Consider the following 24,056-nt stretch of genomic DNA (forward strand, 5'->3'; position numbering starts at 1 on the left):
GGCGCCCTCCTCTCCTCCGGGCGAACCAGCCTCAACTTGCTCAGCCTGTCTTCATACGGGAGGTGCTCCAGCCCCCTTTATCATCCTCGTGGCCCTCCTTTGGGCTTGCTCCAACAGCTCCACGTCCTTTTTATGTTGAGGACATAAGAACTGGACGCAATACTCCAAGTGAGGCCTCACGAGAGCAGAGTAGAGGGGCAGGATCACCTCCTTTGAGCAGCTGGTCACACTTCTTTTGATGCAGCCCAGGATACAGTTGGCTTTCTGGGCTGCAAGCGCACACTGAAGCCGGCTCATGTCAAGCTTCTCATCAGTCACCACCCCCAAGTCCTTCTCCACAGGGCTGCTCTGAATCTCTTCTCCACCCAGCCTGTAGCTGTGTCTGGGATTGCCCCGACCCAAGTGTAGGACCTTGCACTTGGCTTGGTTAAACTTCATTAAGTTGGCATTGGCCCACCTCACAAGCGTGTCCAGGTCCCTCTGGATGGCATCCCTTCCCTCCAGTGTGTCAATCGAGCCACACAGCTTGGTGTCGTCAGCAAACTTGCTGAGGGCACACTCAACCCCACTGTCCGTGTCACTGACAAAGATGTTGAACAAGACAGGTCCCAACACCGATCCCTGAGGGACACCACTCGTTACTGGTCTCCACGTGGACATTGAACCGTTTACCACAACTCTTTGCATGCGGCCGTCCAGCCACTTCTTTATCCACTGAGTGGTCCATCTATGAAATTGATGTCTCTCCAATTCAGAGGCAAGGATGTCATCACTGGATGGCAACTGTGTGAGCATAAATTAAGTTAGATTGTTTCCTGGGAATAATTCATCTTGAGACTCTCATAAATAGGGTATTGTTCTATGTTTTTTGGCATGTGGCTAATCAGTTATCAATTTTGCAATAGGCCTATGTGACACAAGTGTGTCCCCTTATACAACAAAACAGAAGTTTAAAAAACAGTATCATGCAAAGCAAGGACCATATAGATTATAAAGTATTGAGATAATACTACGAGGAAGAGAATATTTAGTTGTTACAGATGGAAGACTGAAGGTAGGAAAAAAAGAAGACATTAACTTGTGAAGGGCCTTGTATCTTTCTTCTACACAACCCTGCCTGCACTCAGCCTGGAATTTGACATGCCAGTCTCTGCAAGCATGAGAGTAGTCAGAAAAGTCACCACAGAGAGCTACTGCACAGGTGTGCACGAAGCAGTGAGTTTGGGCAGGAGTAGGCACGTGGCAAAAGCCACCTCTCCATCATGTTGTGTTTCAGTGGTGATAATGCCTACTGAAACCATCACAGCATATTAATGTTATGCCTGCCGCTATTAGAAAAATGGTTTTACTGTTTCTTGAAACTTCTAGTTTTTAGCAGAGTATTTCTTAGGTAATGTCAACACCATACATGTTAGATGATGTTTTCATCATGGCAACCAGAAGAACAGAAGAATGCAGATCTAAAAAGGGCATTTAGATAAACTTTACTGTGTTCCCCAGCCCTAAGGTTAGATCCTATACATTTAGATCATTCCTACCATGCCTTTCACCTCAGTTCTTGACTTCTTATTCCTAGGATTCTACACTGTTTGTTACTTATGTTTATTTTGGAACTTGTCTCACTGCTGCACTTACAGTCAGAAAGTTTGTTCTGTGTCTGGTCAAGCTGCCTTTGTTGCAAACTAAGCCAAATTCCAAATTCCTTTTTTTTCAACATGAGATGTGGTGAGTTGACTATCCTCTTGCCCATATCTTTCACAAAACAGATCCCGTTACTCAGACTATACTAGATGAGCCAATTCCTTCCATAAGTTGTGACAAGAATGTCATGGTAAATATTTGTTGAAATGTATTCGTGAGAAATGTGCTTCTTATCTTTGGAATTCCATATTTGTGTGAAACAAACATGTTTCTTTAAGGGTAAAATTTACTGGTTTTACTTAGCTGTGGAATTTTTGTTTCTAACAGATTAATAACAAAACCAACAATCATGTTACAAAATTAATTGCAATTCCAGCCCCTACCCTGCAAGAATTGAGGTAAGTGATTTTGAATAAGGGTTGAAATCTTCGTTATATTTGAGAAAGATTTAGTGGTCTGTGTGGTTAACAGACTCTGCATTATTCCTGCACTTTATAAATTAAAAACCTTAGGAGTTGTGAGTTACTGTTCTTTAACATAAAATTCATATTGATTAGAAAAGTCTTGGTTTTATTTTATGTACCACTGGAGTTTGTTTTAAGAATGGTATGCTTACTGATTTCATTTTAGGTCCTTTGGTTTCCTTGGGGCTCAACAAGGCCTAAAGACCTTGTTGTTTATATGATGGTGGTGATAATAATAGTAGTAGTAGTAGCTATACCTGGGGACATGAGTTGTGGATTGTTGAGAATGCTAGTCTGGCTTCTGCTCTTCATGAAGAAATGGTTTGTTTAATTTCAGGGATTCAGTCTGTCTCATAGGAAGTTTACTAAGAGAACTTTCATATCTGCATGTTTTTTAATATGTATTCTTTGAACCAAAACTGTATTTTTTATTTTGGTGTAGCTTCTTCTTTCACAGTCTTCATAAGAAGAGGTTTAAATGAATGAATATTTACTGCTATTCCTAAAACTCGCACTGAAAATCAAGAACATGTAATTCGCCAACAGGTCTTTTTTGTAGAAGAAATGCACATGTGTTACTCATTACTCATTCTAGTTCTGTGTAAATTGAGTATAAATTTAGAATTCTGTTCAAAATACTTGCTTGCAAAAAGGCAACATTAAGACTTATCTTTTGTTCTTTTAACTTTGAAAGAAGTGGTTTGGTGTTAAAATATATGATGACAGAGGTTTAAACTTTGTTTGTGGAGTGACTACTAAAAGGCAATTTTTTAAATGTTTAATCCTTTGAAAAGTGGTCTTACAATATTGGAACTGACATGATTTAAAAAGAACAACAAACAAACCAAAGCCAAACACCTATCAGCTGTTACTTTGTTTTGGTGGGGTTTTTTTTCTCAGTAGTTGCTTCTTTTATTCATTATATTGTTGTAATTGTTTTTAGAAATGTAAGTAGAAATTTTCCATAATGGTAACTTTTTATTTTAAAGAATTTCAGAGTTCAACCAAACCTTGCAAGCAGTAAGTAAGGTAAGATTATGAATTGTTGTTACTGTTTGGAAAACTTTATTATCTAAGTATCAGTCCTATTTTGCCCTGACAAAACAATCTGTTTTCGCTTGTCATTACAGTCCTCTATTATGGAATGCAGTGCTGAAAATCAGAGGTTTGTTGTTCATTTTTTAAATGCTCATATAGTTACAGGTTCATAATTGATATATCAAGTATGCATGGCTATGTAACAGAAATAAAACCAAACTTTCTAGGAAAGTTAAGTTTGATAAATAGACTGGAGAAATGTATGTAGGCTGAAAAAGAAATTCTGATCCCATTATTCTCCTAGCATTAGGGATATATATATATATATATTTTTTTATTTTTTTTTTACCAAACTATATTGCTTTTCATTAGTCTTCTGGTGAAATACCAGCTTGCCTGCCATATTTCTTCTGCATCTCTATATTAGCTGAGTTATGTAGCAACTTATCACCAAAGAGCTTGTAAAGTCTATGCAATGTTTATGAGGAAATTGCTTCAGACGTCCCAAGTTGCTGTTCTTTGGCTTGGGAAAACAGCCATCATCAGGACAGGGGAAGCCTGTGACAGTAACCAGTTTAGAGTTTGGAAGCCATGTGCTATCAGAATGGCAACACTGCTCACAGAGGTGATCCTGAAAACCCTGAAATGTACATAATGTCTGTCAGTTTAATGGCTACTCGCCACTAAATTGCTGGGCCTTTAAACTGATAAGCTTGGAAACACTGTATTCTAAAACAAAATGTGGAACTTCATTTCCCCAAATACTTGAATTTGGGGTTTATCCTCCTGTGTTAGGATGAAAGAAGAGTCCGAACCACTGAAACAGTAATAGACAGAAAGTCGGATCACACTTTCATGTCATATACTGGCAGTATAGGGTACTCATTTCATTCTTGTTAGCTGAAAAGAAGCTCCACTTCATCTTTTATGTTTATTAAGTTTATAAAGTAGCCTTTTCATTCACCTCTGTGTTTGACTTTGAAGATATCTTACTGTAGGTTTGCTAGTTTAGGCAGGGTTTGAAGTCATCAAACCATAATAGCGAATATGTAGTTACATGCTTAAATGGGTCTTTAAGTTCTCTCTAAAGTCAAACGAGAAAACACTAGTTTTCAACAGGTGATGGAGATTTAATATACATTGACAACAGCCACCTAGGACACCTAGAAACTCTCGGGAGGTTCTTTACAGTAACAGTGGAGATTGCATTATTACAAATCAACACTTTAATGGCTAATATTAATTAGGGAGGACCTCATTTAAGAATCAACAGTGTCTGTAGAGAGAACAGAAAAGAAGCTGCCTTAAACTGATGTATTACTCTTCTTTCGAGCCTGGCATAGTGTTTTATGTGCATTAAAAATACCCCCAAATCTGAAAAAGCTTAGGAAAAAAGTGCTTTCAGACTTAGTATATGTGCTTATGTGCTTTCAGTTAGTATTTTATGTTAGTGTCATGCATCATAAAGATGAGTCAGATCTGTTTCTCAAGTCTAAAGGGTTTTCTTCTCATTATAGTATATACTGCAATTTCATAATGAAGCTGGCTGAAAGAGAGAATATAAGCAGTTTAACAGACAAAGCAGAAATAAGCCAACTTGGTAAGTTATGCTTTAAACACAGTCTCATCACAGTGAGCCTTTCAGATTAAATTTTCTATCTCTACATGACTTCCAAGAAGCTGAAGGAAAAGATTGTTACATATTTTTAGATAAAAATATTTTTTTGTTGAACAAGAGAAATACATCAAAAATGCAGCCTTCTGATTTTGTGGGTGGGAGGGGGAAGATAGAAATACATTTTAAAAAACTTCAGTATAAAATTTCTGACTACATCAATAAAACAAACTTCAAAAGGATTAGGTGTAAAATTACTTGAGGACATAATTGTGTTACTGAAATGGTGATCTAAATTGAAAAGTTTATTAAAGTAGCTAAGATTTCTTAGCAATATTGTGATAGTATGAAGTGGTGACTCATACCATTTTTCTCTTTGTTTCAAAAGATGTAGCATTGCATTTTGGTTTGTTTACAATAACAAAAAAGACATCTGCACTTGTCAGGCTTTGTGGAAGAATCTGAGAGTATTTCAGTGTTCTGACTGGTCAAGATCTGTTTTGTAAATGTCATTTCAGAAAAAAAAATCAAAAGCAATTATGCAATTTACACTATTGTTTAAAAAACATAAACCACATGCTTATTTGAATATCCTACTTATTATTTATCAATTAGCAATTGTTAAACTTACTGTTTAGCAATTAGCAATTTTTATGCTTCAGGATAAACTTGGTTAATCCTTCTTTATCATCTCAGACCGGTGCTGCTGTTCATCCCTGAAGTATTGTTCGTTGACTGCTGAAGAATTACAAATGTAGTGAGTATAAATACAAAATCTGACTTGCTTATTTCCTAGCTTTCCCAATGCGTTAATAGAGTCAACTTCCATGATGCAGTGTAATAGCCAGGAAGGACTCCACAAGAACAAACTGACAAGCATTTTCTTACATAGCTCCCTCCCCATTCTTCCCTCTTCCCTTCCCTTCTCTTCCTTTTTTTTGTTTGTTTGTTTGTTTGTTTGTTGGATTTTGGGGTTTTTTTTGATGCAGATAGCTTTTGTGTTCAGCATCAGGTCACCTTCAGAACAAGTAGCAAAGGCAGCAGTAGTTTTTGTGGGCTTGCTAGTTAACAAATAGAGCAAAATACAATTCAAGAACTCTCAAAATGTTACAGAATTCATATTTGTTACTAGAGCATGAAACACCCAATCTAAATGCTTTTAAAATATACATTATTGATATTATGTCTGTATCTTTCACATATATTCCTATATGATAACTCGTTTTCTTTGAAATATAAACAGTGTTAAATTTAACATACATTTCTGTGCCTTTTTTTTTTTTCTTTGCAGTACTATAAAAGTGCCACCTCATTCTATATGGGTTCCTTTCCCCCATTTTCCTTCTCTCCCTAAAAAGACTTCCCCCAAATCCAGTACTCTTATTTCCCCCACTATGCTTTACACCAAACAAAGCCCTACAATTAGACCACTGATCCCACCATTCACGGAAATGTCTTCTGGAAATCTTCCCACATCTCCCACTACAAATACTCTCTCTGAAGCTTCTGTCACATCTATTACTGAAACTTCCGTGTCTTCCACCACCGGTACCACTACACTTTCATCTTCTGAATCTCTTGCTCAGCCAACCGTGCCAACTTTTCCTTCCATAGCTTCTAATAAATCTATCACTATTTCCACACCTGCAGCAAAATCTGTCACTAATGCTGCTTTCTCAGTTAAATCTGATGGTGCGTATCTTAGCAAGCCTATTACAATAATTTCTCCTTCTGTAGGTTTCACTAAACATTCTGCAGTTTCCTCTTCTGAGCTTGTCCGCAAACATTCAGTAACAGTTTCCCCCATTGAGGCTACCACCAAATCTCGTGCAGAAATTCATCCTGCTACAGATTCAACCCAACCTATTCCTAGTTACAAAAACACTACTACAGCACCTATTCTTCCCCTTACTCCTTTCACAATAACTTTGACCCCTACTGTTAGTCCTATCAACCATGCTGTCTCAGCTTCTCATCATCATTCTACTGCTGATGCCCACGGCAGCCTGCCTAAAGGGAGCACAGGTAAATATGACAAGTAAAATAATATTTTTCTTTTTTTTTTTTTTTCCAATTTGAACGCTATATATCAAATTTGCTTTTGAATTTTTTAAAACAAGATTATATATCCGAGCTGTGACCTTCCAGTTCCTGTGAAAAACCTGAGACAACTCTCATGAGGTGTATACTTATTCTAAAATACATTCTGATGTCTTTGGCCATGATGAGTGATACTTCACTCCAGAAATGGGTTGGTAACTGTGATAAATAGGTACTGTGCTAAGTTCCCAACAGGTACCTTTGATAGAAAAATTAAGTCACTGAGCCAGGTAGCTAATTTTTTTACTAAGCTAGTATTTAAAATATTACAAATCAATGTTGGAACATCATTAAAATTTTGTTATTGATTAGGAATACTCTTAGTGGCTATGTGTTTTCCTACAAAGATTGTACGTATCTTTAGAAGCTTCTTTTTAAATTGCTGGTCTTGTCTTGATTTTATTCTACTTTCAGGCATCCAATAACTAAAAATCCAAAATAGTAGACTATTTAACATCACTAGTGGCCTGATGTGAGGAACTTTGTAATCAATAAAAAGTTGAATTAATGCTGGCCATTTGAAACCTTGCTTTATGTTTTCATGAGATTTAAAGTATTGCTGTCTGCAAAGTAGCTGATAGGGAGAAAAGGGGATTCTGTTTCACATAACATGTTGAGAGATCTTTCAAGTTGTGATAAAGTTTGTTGGTCAAGAGAACTACTTATTTTTTCCGCTTTTCAAACATTACTTCATTTGTTGAATGTAATGTTTAAATAAATGCACAACTTTTCTTTTGTCACAGGAAAGATACTATCAGCTACCACATACATGACTTCTGTATATACCACCATTAGTGTCACCACAGCTGAACAAATTGTGTCCAAAATAGAAAATGATTTAGCAGCTGGAAAAGTAGAGCCAAAAGATGTAGAAAGGATGGTTAGTGAGGTTAGCAAAGTCCTGACTGCTTCTGAACCATTACCGCCCCGAATATCTAACAGGTAGGTCATTGTGCCAGTAGATCAAATGTGTGTTGCATTAACTGTCTTGATAAATGGGCTTCAGCAAAATTCATTTTTTAATAATCATAATGCAAAACAATATTTCTTGTTCTTTATTGTACTTATTCAAAATGGAAGGAGTATCATTCTAGTGTTACCAGGTCTGCTGTAACATAATATAATACAATGTAATGTAACATAACATCATGGAAAACAGTATAATATTTTGTGTTACTGCCATATAAGTGAGTAGAGTCAGCTGTATTTTATACTATGCTTGGATTGCTGCTCCATAACTACATCTTGCCTGAGAATTTTGGGTGTATGTACTTGGTAATACTAAGTATCTCTTTTCTTAACAGAATTATAAAACTGGTGGATTATATTGGCTTAAAGCTGAACTTCTCTGGGACATCTGCCGATTTTGCCTCCCCTTCCTTGGTTCTGGCAGTTGTCAAAACCACCAGCATCCACTCCAACCAAATGTCTTTTGCTGTCCAGGACTCAGCTGATCTCCAGGTTGAACACTGATAATTTTAAATGCTTACAAATTCTCAAACGTTTATTTTAAAGTATTTATGATATTATATTTATATGTAACATGATTTTGTTCTATGTTTACATCACAATTTCAGGATCTTTAATTCATGTTAGTTTCAGAGAAAAAATACTTTGGTTTTGATGCCCTTCATAGTTTTCCTTTCATCTTCTATTGTGTAAATAAGTGTAAGTAATAACAGACCGGCATTTGACCAATAAGCTGTTAGAGAGGTACAGCCAGAACACTTAAAGACAGAGTGCTTGGCAGAATAATTTTGCCTCAGAAACCCTGAATCATGAGTCACTTCATCACCCACTTGACAGTGCTGAAATTTGTCAAAGAGTGTTACCAGGTGGCTTCATCTGTTAGAAGGAGATTAATTGCAGAGTGTTCCAGGAAAGAACTATTACGTTGCTTGGATAATGACTTTCATACATTTGTCACTCACGGCTAGTTGGTCTTGCCAAAAAGAAATGCTTAGAAAGCTTGGATCCCTTTGTCTCAAAATCTCCCTCCTGGTTGAGGAAATAATAATTTGGGCAATACCAGCCTTGGAGGCTTAAGTAAGGAGAGATGGAAAGTTCTGAATACATTTTGGCACATTCTGTCCCTCAGAGAAGGAAATACCTTAATGTAGCATGAGCCACAAATAGTGCTGGAACTGTTCTGTGACACTGAAAATGACGTGATAACATTTGAGTTCTTTGCTATATTATTTGCAATATGTGCTGCATGAATCTGAGGTGACTGGGAGGTGATAGTGCTGAAAAACAGGTATTTGCTAATGATTTTCTGGAAATCTCATGGCACTGGCAATGAAATGCAGAGACTTTTCAACAAGTGTTACTTAGTTCAAACCACAGCAACAGGAATGCTTTTGTGGAATTGATTCAGGATTTCTTTGGTGGTTGTCTAAACCAGTGATCTCCAAAATGGGGTGTGAGTACCCCTAGTTGTGCACACGACAGTCCATTGGGGTGCAGGAAGTAAATATTTTTTATATGATTAATAAATTAAAAAATTATATTTTTAAAGAATGTTTAATCTTCATATCATCCTTTTAAAATTTCTATTTTTGTGTATGTTTTATAATATGCATAATTAATATTAGTACAGTAGTGCATGCATATAACTTATAAATGAATAGATACATTTTTTTGGGTGCATGCCTAAAAAATTTCTATGGGGTGCATGATCAAAAAAGTTTGGAGGTCTAAACAGAAGAGTTAAACCATATTGTTATGGCACTGTGAGGAGCACGCACTGTTACTCCTACTACAGCCATTGTTTGAATACACAGATAACTTATTTCTTCAGTTTTACTGATGTTACACATCTCTCAGGAATTCTGAAATGATGATACTTGTATGTAAAGTGACTAATGTACAACAAGAAAATGTTAGAGACTTTGTACTAAACAAAGCTGTCTGTCCTGTAAGTACAGCACAGAAAACTGGGTGAAAGTTCAGATCTTCTTTTAATAGTATTATGCCAGTGAGCTCTTGAGAGATCTGAATTGTAGCTTATCCAGTTTATTTTTGTTATTTTTGCCAGATGATCATGAAGTTGGGATTTATGTTCTTAGATTCTGCTTAACCTACTGTATTTAAAAACCTATTGACAAATAATAGCTATTTATAGTTTTTCTGAATTCTGACACACTTCATATGTGGTATAAAAATTCTTTGCCTTGCAGGCTTAAATGTTAATCTCCTTACACAGTTACATAGACCTACCTAGGTTCTTGCTCTTCACCTTTTTCAAATCAGTATTATCCACCACAGTGATGTGTTCTCTTCCTGTAAACAAATGGGGTAAAGCCAGAGTATTTTCAGTGGTAGGCAGACCGGAAATGAGTTGCATCCTTTTCAAGCCTGCAGATGCTATTTATTCATTGGAGAGCAATGAGACAGCAGCAGTGAGTTCCTGACTATGATAAAAGAGATACGCATTTCGAAGTTCTAAACTGAAAGTAAGCCATAATTTATTTTTTCCTTAGTGATAGAAAAGAAGCATAATCCTTACATTTACTTTTCAGATTTCTCTAGGCAGTAATGCAATTAATGATGTAAATAATCTCGGATCAATTACACTTCCTTCATCATTGCTGACCAGTTTAACCCCTGATGAGTTGAACTTGGCTTCTAGAATTATATTCAACTTCTTTAAGAAGACCACTGTGTTCCAGGTATCTTTTTGATTCTCTGTTCCTAAGGGTTTTAAACTCAAGCCTACAGCAAAATAAAATGTGAATGGACTTTATTACCACAAAGCACATTACCAAACTTCCTTATTTAAACAGTAATTGTTTTTGTCCAGTGGTCACTCCAGATAATAACTGAGCTTGTGGGTGCTGTACTGTAGTATTGTTTCTTTTACAATTTTAAAATCTTACTCTTTTTTGTTGTTCCAGGATCTGTCCTTGAAGAATGCATCTTTAATCAGCAGTGTTATATCATCAAGTGTTTCTAACCTCACAATTAGAAACTTAAAGGCAAATGTTACTGTCACTTTACAGAATATCAAACCTAATCAGGTATGATTTACATTTTGACATAAAACTTTCTTGCCTCCATTGGAGTTGTTGTAGACAAAACACTGTATTACGAATATAGATCGGTTGGTTCTGCTTTACTAGTGTGAACATGTCATCTCCATTTGGACTTTCCAAATCACTCGTCTTTGTTTATTTATCACTGGTATAAATTTTTGTTCTCAAATGGTTTCAAGTAATGTCACTCTATACCTTATCCATCCAGTTTTTATATTTTTCTCTTTCCTACTTACCCTTTTATCTTATTCTTCAAAGAATAAAACCTTTAGATGAAAACCTGACAGTGGGTGTTGGTACACAGGTGCAGCAATGATGCATTTGTAGGTGCATCATGGCCAGACAGCAACACAAGTATTTTTAATGAGGGGGAATTTTGTTCCTTAAACTGGAACACAGGATTGTGTCATCTGCAAGTATTAGGGCTCATGTACAGCATTTGTTTCTTAAATAAGCATCAAGGATTAAAATCTTCTATCCCTTATCTTAAAACGTAGTGATTCCAGTAACATATCTGAAGCTTTCTTCAAGAGCTGGCTTAGGTGTGGTCTTTACTTGTCTTGATACATTACTGTGTTTTGAGATATAACTGCAGAAGTATTAGTATTCATAGCAGTATAGTGCATTACTGCTACTATTTTTAGGATTTTCATGTGTGTAGGGGAAATCCATATGTAAACTTTTAACATAACATCATGGTAGTAAAAAGGGATCAAATGTTTGCAAATGAAAAAGATTTTCCTTCTCTGTGTGGTCATGTTCTCAATACTTTCAAAATCACCAAGGATGAGAAATCCCAAGAATTTGTATAGTGTGGGAAGACAATGAAAGAGCATTCATTCATAATGTTCTACCAGGAACAGAATCTTAGCATAAGCATGAGTGCTAGCTCTTATATGTTGACTTCAAATTTGTTCAGCATATTTTCACAAGCATATTGCAAGATTAATCCTTTCTATTTGCTGTATACAGTATTTATGCCTGCATTTTGTAGATAATTAACAAATTACTTGATCATAAACTCATAGTTTAGTAAATTTTTATTTTTTTTTTATCTCCTAAACAGGATAATTCAACAGTTAGATGTGTTTTTTGGGACTTTAATAAAAATGGTAAGTACTTGATACCACGTAAGGTATCATGCTGTTTTAGCTATATTAACTCATGTTAATATAAATAGAAGGGTTTATGAATAACAAAGCTCTTTTCTTTCACAGGTGGACATGGTGGCTGGTCATATGAAGGTTGCATAGTTAAAGAAAGCAGAGTAAATGAAACAGTCTGTTCATGCAACCACCTCACAAGCTTTGCAGTTTTGATGGTAATTATTTTAAAAATTATTTAAATTACATTAAAAATTACCCAAGATGATCCAAGAACATATTTAAGCGTGTGTTATCTTAAGCAAATGAGTTTTCAGTAAGCACCTATTAAATACTACTCAGATTCTATTCACTTCAGTGTTAGTACATATAGCCATACATTTAGTCACGTGCTTAAGCTGCCAGTCGAATGGGGCCCGTAAGTTCCCCTGTAGTAAAAAATTCCTTAAGTGCTTATTAAACTGCAGCTTTTACATGTAGGCAGTTGTTTATATTATAGGATATAAAAAATTAAGATAAATCAATTTTAAAACAGGTTTTTAATCAAATGGGATTTCACTATTAAAATCATAGAATATTTTCAAGTTGTAAGGGACCCATAAGGATCATTAAGTCCAACTCTCCACTCCTTGCTGGACTAGATTGGCTTTTCTGGTGTTCAAGTAAGAGCCATGATGAAAAGAGCTGTTTCCTTTGGTATTTAACAGCAGAGGGAAAGGTGTATTTTTGGGTTTTTTGATCTTTTTCCATTTAATAAACATGTTCTCTGAAATTAACTTCTGTTTCCATTTTAGAACTTGTATGGAAATACTCCTTTGAATCCCACTCAAGAATTGGTACTGACTTTTATATCCTATATAGGCTGTGGCCTCTCCGCAATATTTCTTTCCATTACTCTTGTGACCTACATAGCCTTTGAGTAAGTACCTGTTCAACTGAGCTCCCATTATTCTTCAATTATGATTGCTTGTAGTCTTCACTGCAAAGTCCTTTCCAATAATATGGGTTCAGCTAATAATACACGGATTTGTCCAGTTTACCAGAAATGTTGATTCAGTCTTCAGGAATGTTAACGTCATGCACAAGTGAATTAATCATGAGGGTTTATACAGTCAGAAGTGAAGAAGTAGCACTCTTAAATATTTTATAATGGATTATCAAAATAGAAAGGTGAAGGAATGTGTTTAAGACACAACATACATAGAACAGTGCAGAATGATAGCATTTTTAAATGCATTTGTGTTCTTTGTTGTTTGTTAGAACTTTTCTCTTACATTTGAGCCTTAACTATTGAATCCTCCGTACTATGTTTTGGAAGCCCTCCTCAAAGTTATTCAGCATGTTTATTCTCTCATTATCCTGTCATCAAGGACTTACTTGTCTCTGTCGAGGCTTTAGAAGCCCAGTCAAAAGCCTAATCCATCTTTGCAATAAAGAACAGTCACATTTTGGTTTTTGCAAGAACTGTAACAAGAAGTCCAATATACAGTGTAAAACAAAAAAAACATGGTACTAAACTCCAAGAATCCAGGTTATTAGTTGTATTTACGTAGCATTGTTATAACAAACTTTATTCATTCAGACTGTTAATTTGGAAATCTTTTGTAAATTACTCCCTCCGTCTATAAATGCAATGTATGAAGCATTATACATGAATGAAAATATATAATTTTTTCCTTGGTATTTGTGCACTAAGGACTACAAGAGAGGAAGTAAGCCAGAAATCCATGGACAATTGATGTCATCTCACTAATTTGCCTTTTTTAGGAAAATCCGGAGAGACTACCCCTCCAAAATCCTTATTCAGCTGTGTGCTGCACTACTTCTACTCAACTTAGTTTTCCTTCTTGACTCATGGATTGCACTGTATGATACACGAGGCCTGTGCATTGCAGTAGCAGTATTTCTTCACTATTTCCTCTTGGTTTCCTTCACCTGGATGGGTCTAGAAGCTTTCCACATGTATTTGGCCCTTGTGAAAGTCTTTAATACCTACGTACGGAAATACATTCTTAAATTTTGTGTTGTTGGTTGGGGTATGTAGGTTTTATTTTTCCTTTTCTCTTATCAAGTATTTCAGTGAATGCGACACAGTTTAAAAATTAAAATGAAGCAGTCATTAAGTGTTACAACCTTGCAGTGACCAGGTATTCATTATCAATAAACCTGATCCTATACATTCCACCTTTCTCAGGTAGGAAACTCCCTCCTAACTGCAGAACTGAGGCTGCTGCAATGCAAATTGATAATGAATTTTCTTTGTGCAAGTACAATAGAACCAATTTTGAATGAGCGTGCTTCCATTTCCATTCACTAGATGGATGGCGTCAGTTGTGTCTTGAAAATAATAAGTATATATATATTTCTGGGATAGCTAACAAAAAGCAGCAGACAGGATCTAACTGGGTAAAAAGATTCTAGACCTGATTATCCTCTTTGGCCACTGGAGTAAACATGAGTGAAGGCACTAAAATCAATAGAATTGTTTTATTAAAACAGATGTAAGAAAGAAAATCAGGTATCAAATCAGTTTATTGAGTGATGGTATTTGCTGCCTTATTCAGAAAGGTTTGAAGCTAGCTGTGGAGAAGAGCTCTTGTTTCTTTCCAGGTTATGCTCCTGAGCAGTTTGAATGTTCCACGTTTTAGATTCTTTAGTCAGCTGGTAGTCAACAGAATTCAACAGACAAATTTCAGAAACAAATTGTAGATTTCACAGAAAAATAAAATCATTTCATATGCTCATACTACTGTCTTTCTGATGATCACTTTTATGTTTGCTCATAATCTTTCAGGGTTACCAGCAGTAGTTGTGTCCATTGTGTTGGCAGTGTCACCAGATAATTATGGACTTATAACCACTGGAAAAGTTTCAATAAACAGACCTGAGGAATTGTGAGTTAAAGGGGGGTGCTTTTTTGGGGGGTGGGTGGGAGAGATGTCCTACAAAATGGCTTTTCTTTAAAGGTTGGGAAGGGAAGGAAACAATGAGAGAGTTTTGAAATGGTACAGCTCTACAGTATATAACGTGTTTTGTGATTATGGCTTATATGAAAGTTCTTATCCTTTGACCAAAAAAGTACTTTCCATTAAAGAGGCATAATGGTTTGCACTGCAACAAACTACACCTTTATCTTATGTTCATTTTACTGAATTTGGGTATCTGATAATGGTTGACAGACTGCTCTTGTGTTTTAGCTGCTGGATTAAAAACAGAATTGTCTTCTATATTACTGCTGTGGGATACTTTTGTGTGATATTCCTGATCAATATCAGCATGTTCATTGTTGTGCTGATCCAGCTCTGTCGTATCAAAAAGAAAAAACAACTTGGTGCTCAAAGAAAAACCAGTATTCAAGACCTTAGGAGTGTTGCCGGCCTCACATTCCTGTTGGGAATTACTTGGGGATTTGCTTTTTTCACAGTAAATGACGTATTTACGTACCTCTTTACCATTTTCAACACTTTGCAAGGTAAGTTTATCCTTCATGTGACAGCTCATTGCATACAATATAATGAATGAAACATTTGGAAATGCCATTTTCTTGATTTAGCAATAAAGTAATTTTGATACATCATTTAACATGTTAATTAAATTAGAGATGATACTGCTTTACTGTAATCTTAAATTACAGTTATGTTACAGCAAGGTACAGGAAAGCTAGCTATTATTTATAGGTATAACGTATTTATAAATATTGTAATTTTTAAAATTATGCAAACCAGAATCCAGTAGAAGTGACTGTATTTCTCTAGTCAACAGATAAATGGCAAATAGGTGCTGTAAGTGTTCACGTAGTAATGCAGTTAATGTAGTGAAAACTGTATCATTTCTCTGCTTACCTCTAAGGCATAGGGTTGAGATGTGACATTTAACAAAGGACCATTGAGACAGGCAAGGCTGCAGCATCTAAAAGTTATCGGTCTAACTCTTAAGCATGGCCTTTAGTACTTAAGAACGTAGAGGAAGTAGATATGAAGGCATGCAGCTTTGCAAAGGCCAGGATGATATTGGACATAGAGTTTCAAAGGCTGCAAAAGCTTCCATATAAGCAGAAGGTACCGTAGGTACCTACAGTTATCAAAGTATACCTGAATTGCCCTACTGAAGTTTGGATCCAAACTTCTGCTTAAATGGCATTTTAGATGACTGGCTGGCTGATCTCCCAGAGAGACTAAAACAAAGAATACTGCAGTTCAGTGTATATACATCTCCCCTGTTGCTATGTTGATCTTTTGAGTACCTTACTCTTTGGTAACTTGAGGGGTTGAACCCACATGTTCCCAGGTCTCTCATGGGATTGTGTTGAGCTAACACAAAACTAGATTCTATGTGGTGAGAGTAATCCACTGTGTGAAGTTAAGTTGCCCTTTTACCCAGTTTTAAGTTAGGTGCTGGGCAAATTTTTATATTAGAAGTAATAAAGGTACATAAATTGTATTGACTTCAATTGAGTTTATGCCAGTGTTTCAAAACTATGTTTGAAAATGGTATAGAACCATCTGTGTAGAGCAACACCTAGTTACAGTCAAAAATTCATCCCAATAGCCAAAGTTAGGAAAGATACTGAAGCAAAGAATGATGTAAGTAATCTCTTCTAGGGGGATTTTACACACTTAACTGGCCTTAAAAGCAGTGTAAACATAGCACACATGCACGTCTGCAGCAGTCTGATCATTTCACTTTCCTTCATGTTATCTTCTGTTAATTGTAGACTTAACACATCTGTTCTCAAGGGGACACTGCAGCTGAAAAATTGTGCTAAGACTGAGTGCCACTTTCCCTTACAGGGCAAAGATGACAATGGACTTTTTATCAGAGAAGGTTAGGACCCACCCTGTGTCAGGTAGAAGTGAATAAGAAGCAGACAATGAGTCTGTAATGTGACACTGGCAAGAGACAGGCATGGCAAGACAGGGATGAGCCCCATCCCTTCTAGAAAATATTTAGCTTTGAAATTCTGGCAATGAGGGTACTATTTATTATTATTTTAGATACGAGTTGTTTTCTTCGTATGGATGCTCAAAGTTTTGTAGTTACTAGTTCTGCTACACTTAGTGATAACAGGTTAACTGCTAATAAAAGAAGGGACAGTGTCACACCATATACTAACAGCTGCATAGCCTGACAGTGTCATAGTACACTGTCTTCTTGACATTGCTTTGAATTTTTTCCAAAAGACTTAAGTATATTTCAGGATCCACAGAATTTTTTTCCTTCTTATTCGATAGAAGGAAACTTTATGCACTTTGTGGATTTGGTTACATTTGTTGTTCCTGCATTTGCGTGTATGATTCCTCTCATCTATTTAAGGAAAAAGTACTCTTCAGTTTTGAGAGCTGCAAATTTTCTCACCAAACAAAGGTGTCATTCATTACTTTTTATTAGAAATTTAAAAGAAATGAAAGAAAACCAAAACATTGTTCACTAAGAAGTAGTAAAAGTAAATTTTGCAACATTCTCTAATGTTATTGCTTTGAAGGGTTCTTCATTTTTATCTTCTATTGTGTAACGAAGGAGAATGTCCGTAAACAGTGGAGAAGATACCTCTGTTGTGGGAAATTCAGGCTGGCTGAAAACTCTGGTAAATATGATTTTTTTAATTTTTTTTAACTTCTGAATACTTACACTCTGTTCAGTTCCTAGTATTTTTTTAATACTTAAAGAAAAAAATAATCATGTTACTGCAGTTGCAGTTCTAATTTATTATCCAAGGTATAATAAACCTCCAAACTTATACTCTTTAAAGGTGGTAGCTGATGCAGTTCTTACATTTTTACATGCTGTTGAATTAACCTGTTAACTGCAACTGATCTTTTCCACTGTACTATAAAGGCATGGCTTTGCAGAAGACTTCTGATCAGTTAGAAACAGTAAGATTTGTTAACAGCTTCTGAGTCAACTGTAGTTTTACCAGTGACTTCTGCATGGTTTAAACCAAAAAAACCTGTAAATGATTTTATGCTATTTTGTTATTCAGTAATTGACTTCTCCATAAAGCTGTATACTTTTTATACACTTTAACTTAGAGGGACAACTGTACTTTAGTTATACTTCTGGTCTGGTCTGCAGTCATAAAACTGTGACAGTTGGCTACTTGTATTTAAAAAGGGACAAGAGAAAAGGGAACTAGATTTAAATAATTTTAAACATCAAGAATCATAAAATTCTTAGAATATTATTCAGTCTAGAATACTGTGAGGAGAGTGGGGAAATGCCTTGTTTTTATTTTAATTTAGTTACATTATTAACTATATTTTTATATATTGCTTGTATGAGTTGTGCTATTTTCTGTAACCTGTATCTATTGTAGACTGGAGTAGAACTGCTACTAATGGTTTAAAGAAGCAGACTGTAAATCAAGGAGTATCCAGTTCTTCCAATTCCTTACAATCAAACAGCAACTCCACTAACTCTACAACACTCCTAATGAATAATGATTATGCAGTGCATGCGAATGGAAATGGTATGTATAATGCAAAATAGGGGTTGTTTTTTTCCTTGTTTTAAAGCAGAAGATTTAAGTTCTTTCATACTGATGTAAAGTGAAGTGCTGACAAAATATTATTCAAAAGTAGAGGGTCAGAATATTTCAGGACGTCTCCACAAACACTATCACACATCTGGCTTAGGGAACTATAAACAAAGTTTTTAAATATCTATTTTTCCTACTTAGTGAGAATTCTTCATTTATGTAGCAAATAGTAGGTAAAGTTAATTATTAGAGAAATTACTTACCAGAAGCTGCTGTTAAAGCTTGAGCTGAATACATGACAGTAAAATGTTTTAAAATAGTGCATATTTTAAACCTTATTAAAACAAACATTACCTGAAGAAGAAAGAAATATATAGGATAATAATATAGCTTTGAAAGTATGAGAGAAATCATGTAGGAGATAATATGAGGAAGAACATTAAAGGAGTGCTTACATGGGAGCTACTTAGAAAAGAAAATGAAGACAGTAACTTAGAAAATCATTTCAGTGAAGAGAGTACTGCTGAGAGGGCTACCTCACTGTTGCCTATGAATACTGAAACTGATTTTCTCAGTAGCTCTTTACTCCCCCTGTGGGTTTTTTATGGATGTGTTTGGCTAACAAAGATACTGTTGTTGCAGGAAACAGTTCTTCAGAAGTAAAATTCTCAATCCATGCTTCTTCTTATTATAGCACAGTACTGTCCTTTGAACTGTTAGACTCTGCTCTGTTCCTGAGAAGTTGAAATGCAGGTGCATGCAGCACTCCAATCAGTTTCACTTGCAAATTGGTGTGGCTTATTTGTCTATTGAGAAAACTAGATATGAGCAAAGTTTACAGGTCATTACTCCTGTGTGCCTGGGGTATTTTTCCCACCTGATCAAGATTCGAGGCAAAGAAGTCATGCCATCAGCTAGGTTGAAATTGTAGAAGATGCTCACAGAGGCTGTGTTGTCTTCATTTCCTGGCACATGCTGTCAGAAGACAGCAGATAATCTCTCAGATGTACAGAGTAAAAGCTATAGAGTTCATACGTGTTGCCCCCTTAATAGGTTACTGTCCATTTGGATGTACTAGCTGCACATTGTAAAGAAATCACAACTCTTCAGAAAATGGCATTTGGACATGCCATTAGGTATCGCATGGCTGAACCTGCAACTTCCTCACTGAGGAACAGAAATCACTTTCCTGAATTTGTTCACAGAATAACCTTATTTTCTTCTCCGATTTTGCCCTGACAGCTGTTTTTAACACTCCTTTTAAAATAAAACAGTTGCAGCCAGGCAGGGAGTTAAACAACTACATGTTAACAGTGATGCAATTAACAGTGTTGGCAAGTATGGTTATTTTCTGTCATTTCAGTCTTTATCTGATTTGAGTTGATTAACAAAGCTCTTCTGTCCATCTTGCCCTGTTTATATTTGTGCCTAAGTGGCCTTTTAAATTAATAACTAATATTAGACTTTTTATTTAAAAGGTTTCACATAATCTGTTGGGCCATTATTTCTCTTTTGTAGGTCCATTGGCAGTTAAGTAGTTTGGCATGGAATTTGTAATCTTTGTTTGCCAGCCACCACCACAAACCCACTCCCTTAAACTCCCATCCTGAGATGTTTGTTACATGCATTGCATTTTCAAACTGGTAGTAAACTTTATCAGCTAAAAATTACACGCTCACATCTTATTTAAAAAACGCCATCTCTCATAACAAAGAAAAGTTTGTCAATGGGACTTTTATGGAACCAATACGCTTCAATCAGTAGGATAACGTCTGGAAAGCATGCAGTCTGCCTAAAGTGAAGGATTAGTTTCTAGAGGAAGCGTTTGGGTAGACTAATACTAAACCGGTGTGTTTGGGGGCCCTGGCCCAAGCAGAATAGAGAAGAGCTGTCCAGTCTAGCCACTCAAGCAGAGAATCCTTGCTGCAGGAGGGATTAAGTGCAGGGAAAGAATGTCACCATGTACTTCTCCCTCTGGTTACCCCAAGAAGACATAGAGCATCCTGTAATGTGGCCCTGCCACTTCTGAAAGGGTTCAGAAGCTTGAAGTAGTGAGAGAGTGCAAGGGCAGGACAGAGCCAAAGCAGAATTCTGCTCCAGGATATTTAAGGCATTTGATGGACTGAATCCAGGAGTTCTGAGAGAGCCATCTTTCACTGCCTAGACGTTTCTCACCAGTGTTTTTCTTCCTCCTAAAACCATAAACCACAAGCAGTTTCTACCTTCACTGTTGTGTCTTTTCAGTAGATTTATTGAAATCTACTGAATCATGATGACATTTGTATATTAAGTGTTGAGAATATTAACACAAATAGCAAACTTGGATGGTTTACTTTTCTTATTCTGTTTCTGGTATAAATGATAAAGTGACAGCTCTGCATCTGTGTTTGTGAACTCGTTTCTCAGTGTTTAACAAAATGATCCCCTCCCAAAAGAAATACTACTATCCAGTGACCTGAGCATTTGTGGAGCATTTCATTAATAGGCTTCAGTCACCAGTGGTATTACATGTGTTCACTGTAATTTAACGTAAATGTGTAAGATTCTCAGTCTAAATATGGCTTAGACCCATGATTTGACTGAGGCCATATTCTCATTGTCGTCCAGAAATAAAACGTGCAAGTTGGATGCCATTCCAAGTTAAAAAAATATCTTTGTCTTCTTAAACACTTGCTTGTTTCAGATGCATGGCAAACCTGAGAAACCTTTTAAACTTGATTTGTTAAAGCAAAATTAGAATGAGAAGTATTTTGCGTCTTATCTACTGATATTTATTCCAAGTCAACGTCTGCATTCCGAGAATGGTGACCTTTGCTGCTTAAAATATGGAATCCTATTGTACATAAAGATATTAACATCTCTCAAATCTCTTACTGACTTCTACACAGGAAAAGAAATATATGCAGATTATGTACAGAAAAATCCACATTTTGAATTGTTGCAGGGATAAAATGAGAGTGCCTGAACTCCCCACAATGACTGAAAAAGTGTGGGAGACCTGAGTCTGAACCTTTCTGACAGGGGATGTACTTTTTTTTGTTTCAACAGGCCATCTTGCCAGTGAGAAGAATGGTGTTTCTTTCAGTGTACAGAATGGTGATTTGTGTCTCCACAACTTTTCAGGCAAACAACTTGTATTGCAAGAAAAGGATGATACAGGCAGCCAAAAAATCCACATCTCGCTCAGAAGGACTTCAAAGAGGGGAAGCTTAACTTTTAATGAGAAAATGTGATTTCCTTCTAAACAGCATATTGGTTTACAGTGTGAAGCAGAGATTTACTTTGACAGTTTTACATAATGTGAGCAGACCAAGAACTGATTTTATTTAATATATAGTACTGGAACTTCAAGGCAGCCATGCATTGAATTGACAAGGACAATTATTATTAAAAAAAAAAAAAAAAAAAAAGAAAAAAGGAAGCTACTATTTTGACAAGTTACTGTGGATGTCAAATTACAGCTGGCACATTTCCATTATGATTCCTCATTAGAGGTTTATTTTGAGGTCTTTTTTTACATTTAAAAAAGTTTTGATTAGACTTTTTTCATTACAACTAAGTTTATCTGGATATAATGCATAGTAGTATTATAGAAATGTAGGAAGTTACAACTTGTCTGTACAAATGATGTTATCTCTAAAAACGTTAGCATCACAGTCTTCAACTTTTTGTACGTTGTAGTAGCAAACTCTATAGTGATGTACATAAACAGAAAAACACCAAACTAAGCATCTTAGTGATACTTTTATATTTATTTCTTGTAATATAAATTTAAATATTCCTATGTATAGAAACGAAATAGGTATTTTGTTTTAACTTTTATTGTAAGTTTGCATTCATCTTTAACTGAGATCATTAACTTTAACATAGACTGAGACAGAAGTTGATTTCTTTCATAAGTGAAATCACTTACAGTGGTTTAAATATATTTACTACATACAGAACTGTAAAAAGAAACACTACTGGTCTTGAACCTTTAGCAGTCTCTCAGTACACCACAGAGGGATAGAAACTGGGTATCATCCGAGTGCCATGAATGAGGGGGTGATAAATAGTAGGTTATTAAGTACAATTCAGATATGTTAGTGGCTTGAGTAAGTCATGGGAACTTTTGCCATTGATTTCAGCAGGGTACGTATTCTACCTTGAGTGTGGTTCCAGAGATTAAACTCACTGCTGTGTCTCATTTGCAATGATAAAGTAGGGAAGTGTTGTTTTTAGAAGAAAAAAATACAGAGGGTAAATGCTAGCTGCTGCATTTAGTAGCCAAGAAATTGTTTGTACCATTGTGTGGCCATTTTTTAAGGGGCAGCATTTGAGCTATGCTGATGAGTATTGCTGCTCATACTTTGGCCCTTGGCTGGCAAGCCAAAACCTGAGACCCCAGCTCAGTTATTCCAGAAGCAAAATTTCATTCCCTTTGTGGTATTTGCCTGAAAAAGCTGGATTTTGGCTCTTCATGCACAACAGCTGAAAGCCCCATACAACATTGTGAAGATTCTTCCTGAACAGAAATTAGCCTGAGCCCTGGTTGTGCCTCTTCATTCTCACACAGGTGTGCAGCTGTGGACATGTGTTCTTGGGCAAAGGTCAGCTGCTTCTGGAGCAAGAGCTAGAACAAATTGGGGCCACACTGCAGAGTACCAGACCCTGTAAAAGAGATTTTTTGAGGCAGATGCACAGTGGAGGGGAGAAAGGGCTTTGCTTTCCCAGAAGACTTGGTAGGGAGCCCTGGAAGTGCTCTTCTCCACAAAAAGCATCAGTTAGACGCCTCCTACCTGGGGCCTGGTTGTACCTCAGCGATTGAACCTCTTCAGTACTCAAACCCTCTTGCGGTTCTATATGCAATGCACAGGTTCTTTTGGTCACCTGTGTCCAGCACTACTCTGAATAGACTTTTAAAGTGATAATTTTAAGTATTTGTTGTGTTTATCCACAAGGTTTTAACTGCATGTCAGTAAAAGACTGTCCTGGAATGCTAGTAGCTGGAATGCATTTCTGTGAATGCTTTGACTATTTGGCTAATTGCCTTTGCACTGTTTCTTGTAAATTTATTTAATGTTCTTGTATTTATATTTTCAACTGTAAAAAAAAATAATAAATTTACAGCAAGTACAACACATAAAATACGTAAACTTTGTCTTTTAGATAAATGTGTCATTATACTGGGCCATGTCACAATTCTTCAGATTACATGAGCTGCAGTATGTAACGTCTTGGAGAGGATGCTGACTAGCCCTTAGATTTGTGGTATTCCACATATTTTCTCTTTCATGGTTCTAGCAGATCTGTTTTTCGGCAGAGAAAACCCTGACAGTGCTTGCCCTCAAGTCTGCTGAAGCTCCTCCACAGCTGAGTTGGGCTTCAGTAATTAAATTCCTTATGAAAATGCATATTCCACTGTCACTGACCTGTTTGGAATCTTCCTCTGTTTCTATATTTTTGCACACTAACGTATTTTATGATTCTTTTAATCATTTTATTTAATATATTCCTGGGGGGGGGGTGGTGGTGGTGTCTTTTCTGACTTTGCCACTTAAAAGCAAAATCATAAGTCATCGGTGACATGGACAATGGAATTGAGTG

At 36.2% G+C, this 24,056-nt stretch overlaps 1 protein-coding gene across 1 annotated transcript in view; it reads left to right on the top strand.

The window, feature by feature from the left end:
* GPR64 (G protein-coupled receptor 64) overlaps positions 1-21,703 on the top strand; it is a 46,429-nt gene extending 24,726 nt beyond the window's left edge. Inside the window, exons 10-28 of the mRNA XM_010017200.1 lie at positions 1,969-2,039; positions 3,095-3,134; positions 3,236-3,270; positions 4,661-4,743; positions 5,455-5,515; positions 6,050-6,765; positions 7,599-7,800; positions 8,163-8,319; positions 10,380-10,529; positions 10,755-10,877; positions 11,959-12,004; positions 12,110-12,213; positions 12,790-12,914; positions 13,763-14,031; positions 14,790-14,889; positions 15,193-15,467; positions 17,478-17,579; positions 18,309-18,461; positions 21,519-21,703. Of these exons, the coding sequence (XP_010015502.1) occupies positions 1,969-2,039; positions 3,095-3,134; positions 3,236-3,270; positions 4,661-4,743; positions 5,455-5,515; positions 6,050-6,765; positions 7,599-7,800; positions 8,163-8,319; positions 10,380-10,529; positions 10,755-10,877; positions 11,959-12,004; positions 12,110-12,213; positions 12,790-12,914; positions 13,763-14,031; positions 14,790-14,889; positions 15,193-15,467; positions 17,478-17,579; positions 18,309-18,461; positions 21,519-21,703 (2,997 nt within the window). The remainder of the gene's footprint in view (positions 1-1,968; positions 2,040-3,094; positions 3,135-3,235; positions 3,271-4,660; positions 4,744-5,454; positions 5,516-6,049; positions 6,766-7,598; positions 7,801-8,162; positions 8,320-10,379; positions 10,530-10,754; positions 10,878-11,958; positions 12,005-12,109; positions 12,214-12,789; positions 12,915-13,762; positions 14,032-14,789; positions 14,890-15,192; positions 15,468-17,477; positions 17,580-18,308; positions 18,462-21,518) is intronic.
* The last annotated feature ends 2,353 nt before the right edge of the window (positions 21,704-24,056 follow it).

This window comes from Nestor notabilis, unplaced genomic scaffold, assembly GCF_000696875.1.
Source record: "Nestor notabilis isolate BGI_N333 unplaced genomic scaffold, ASM69687v1 scaffold6696, whole genome shotgun sequence".
NCBI lineage: Eukaryota > Metazoa > Chordata > Aves > Psittaciformes > Psittacidae > Nestor > Nestor notabilis.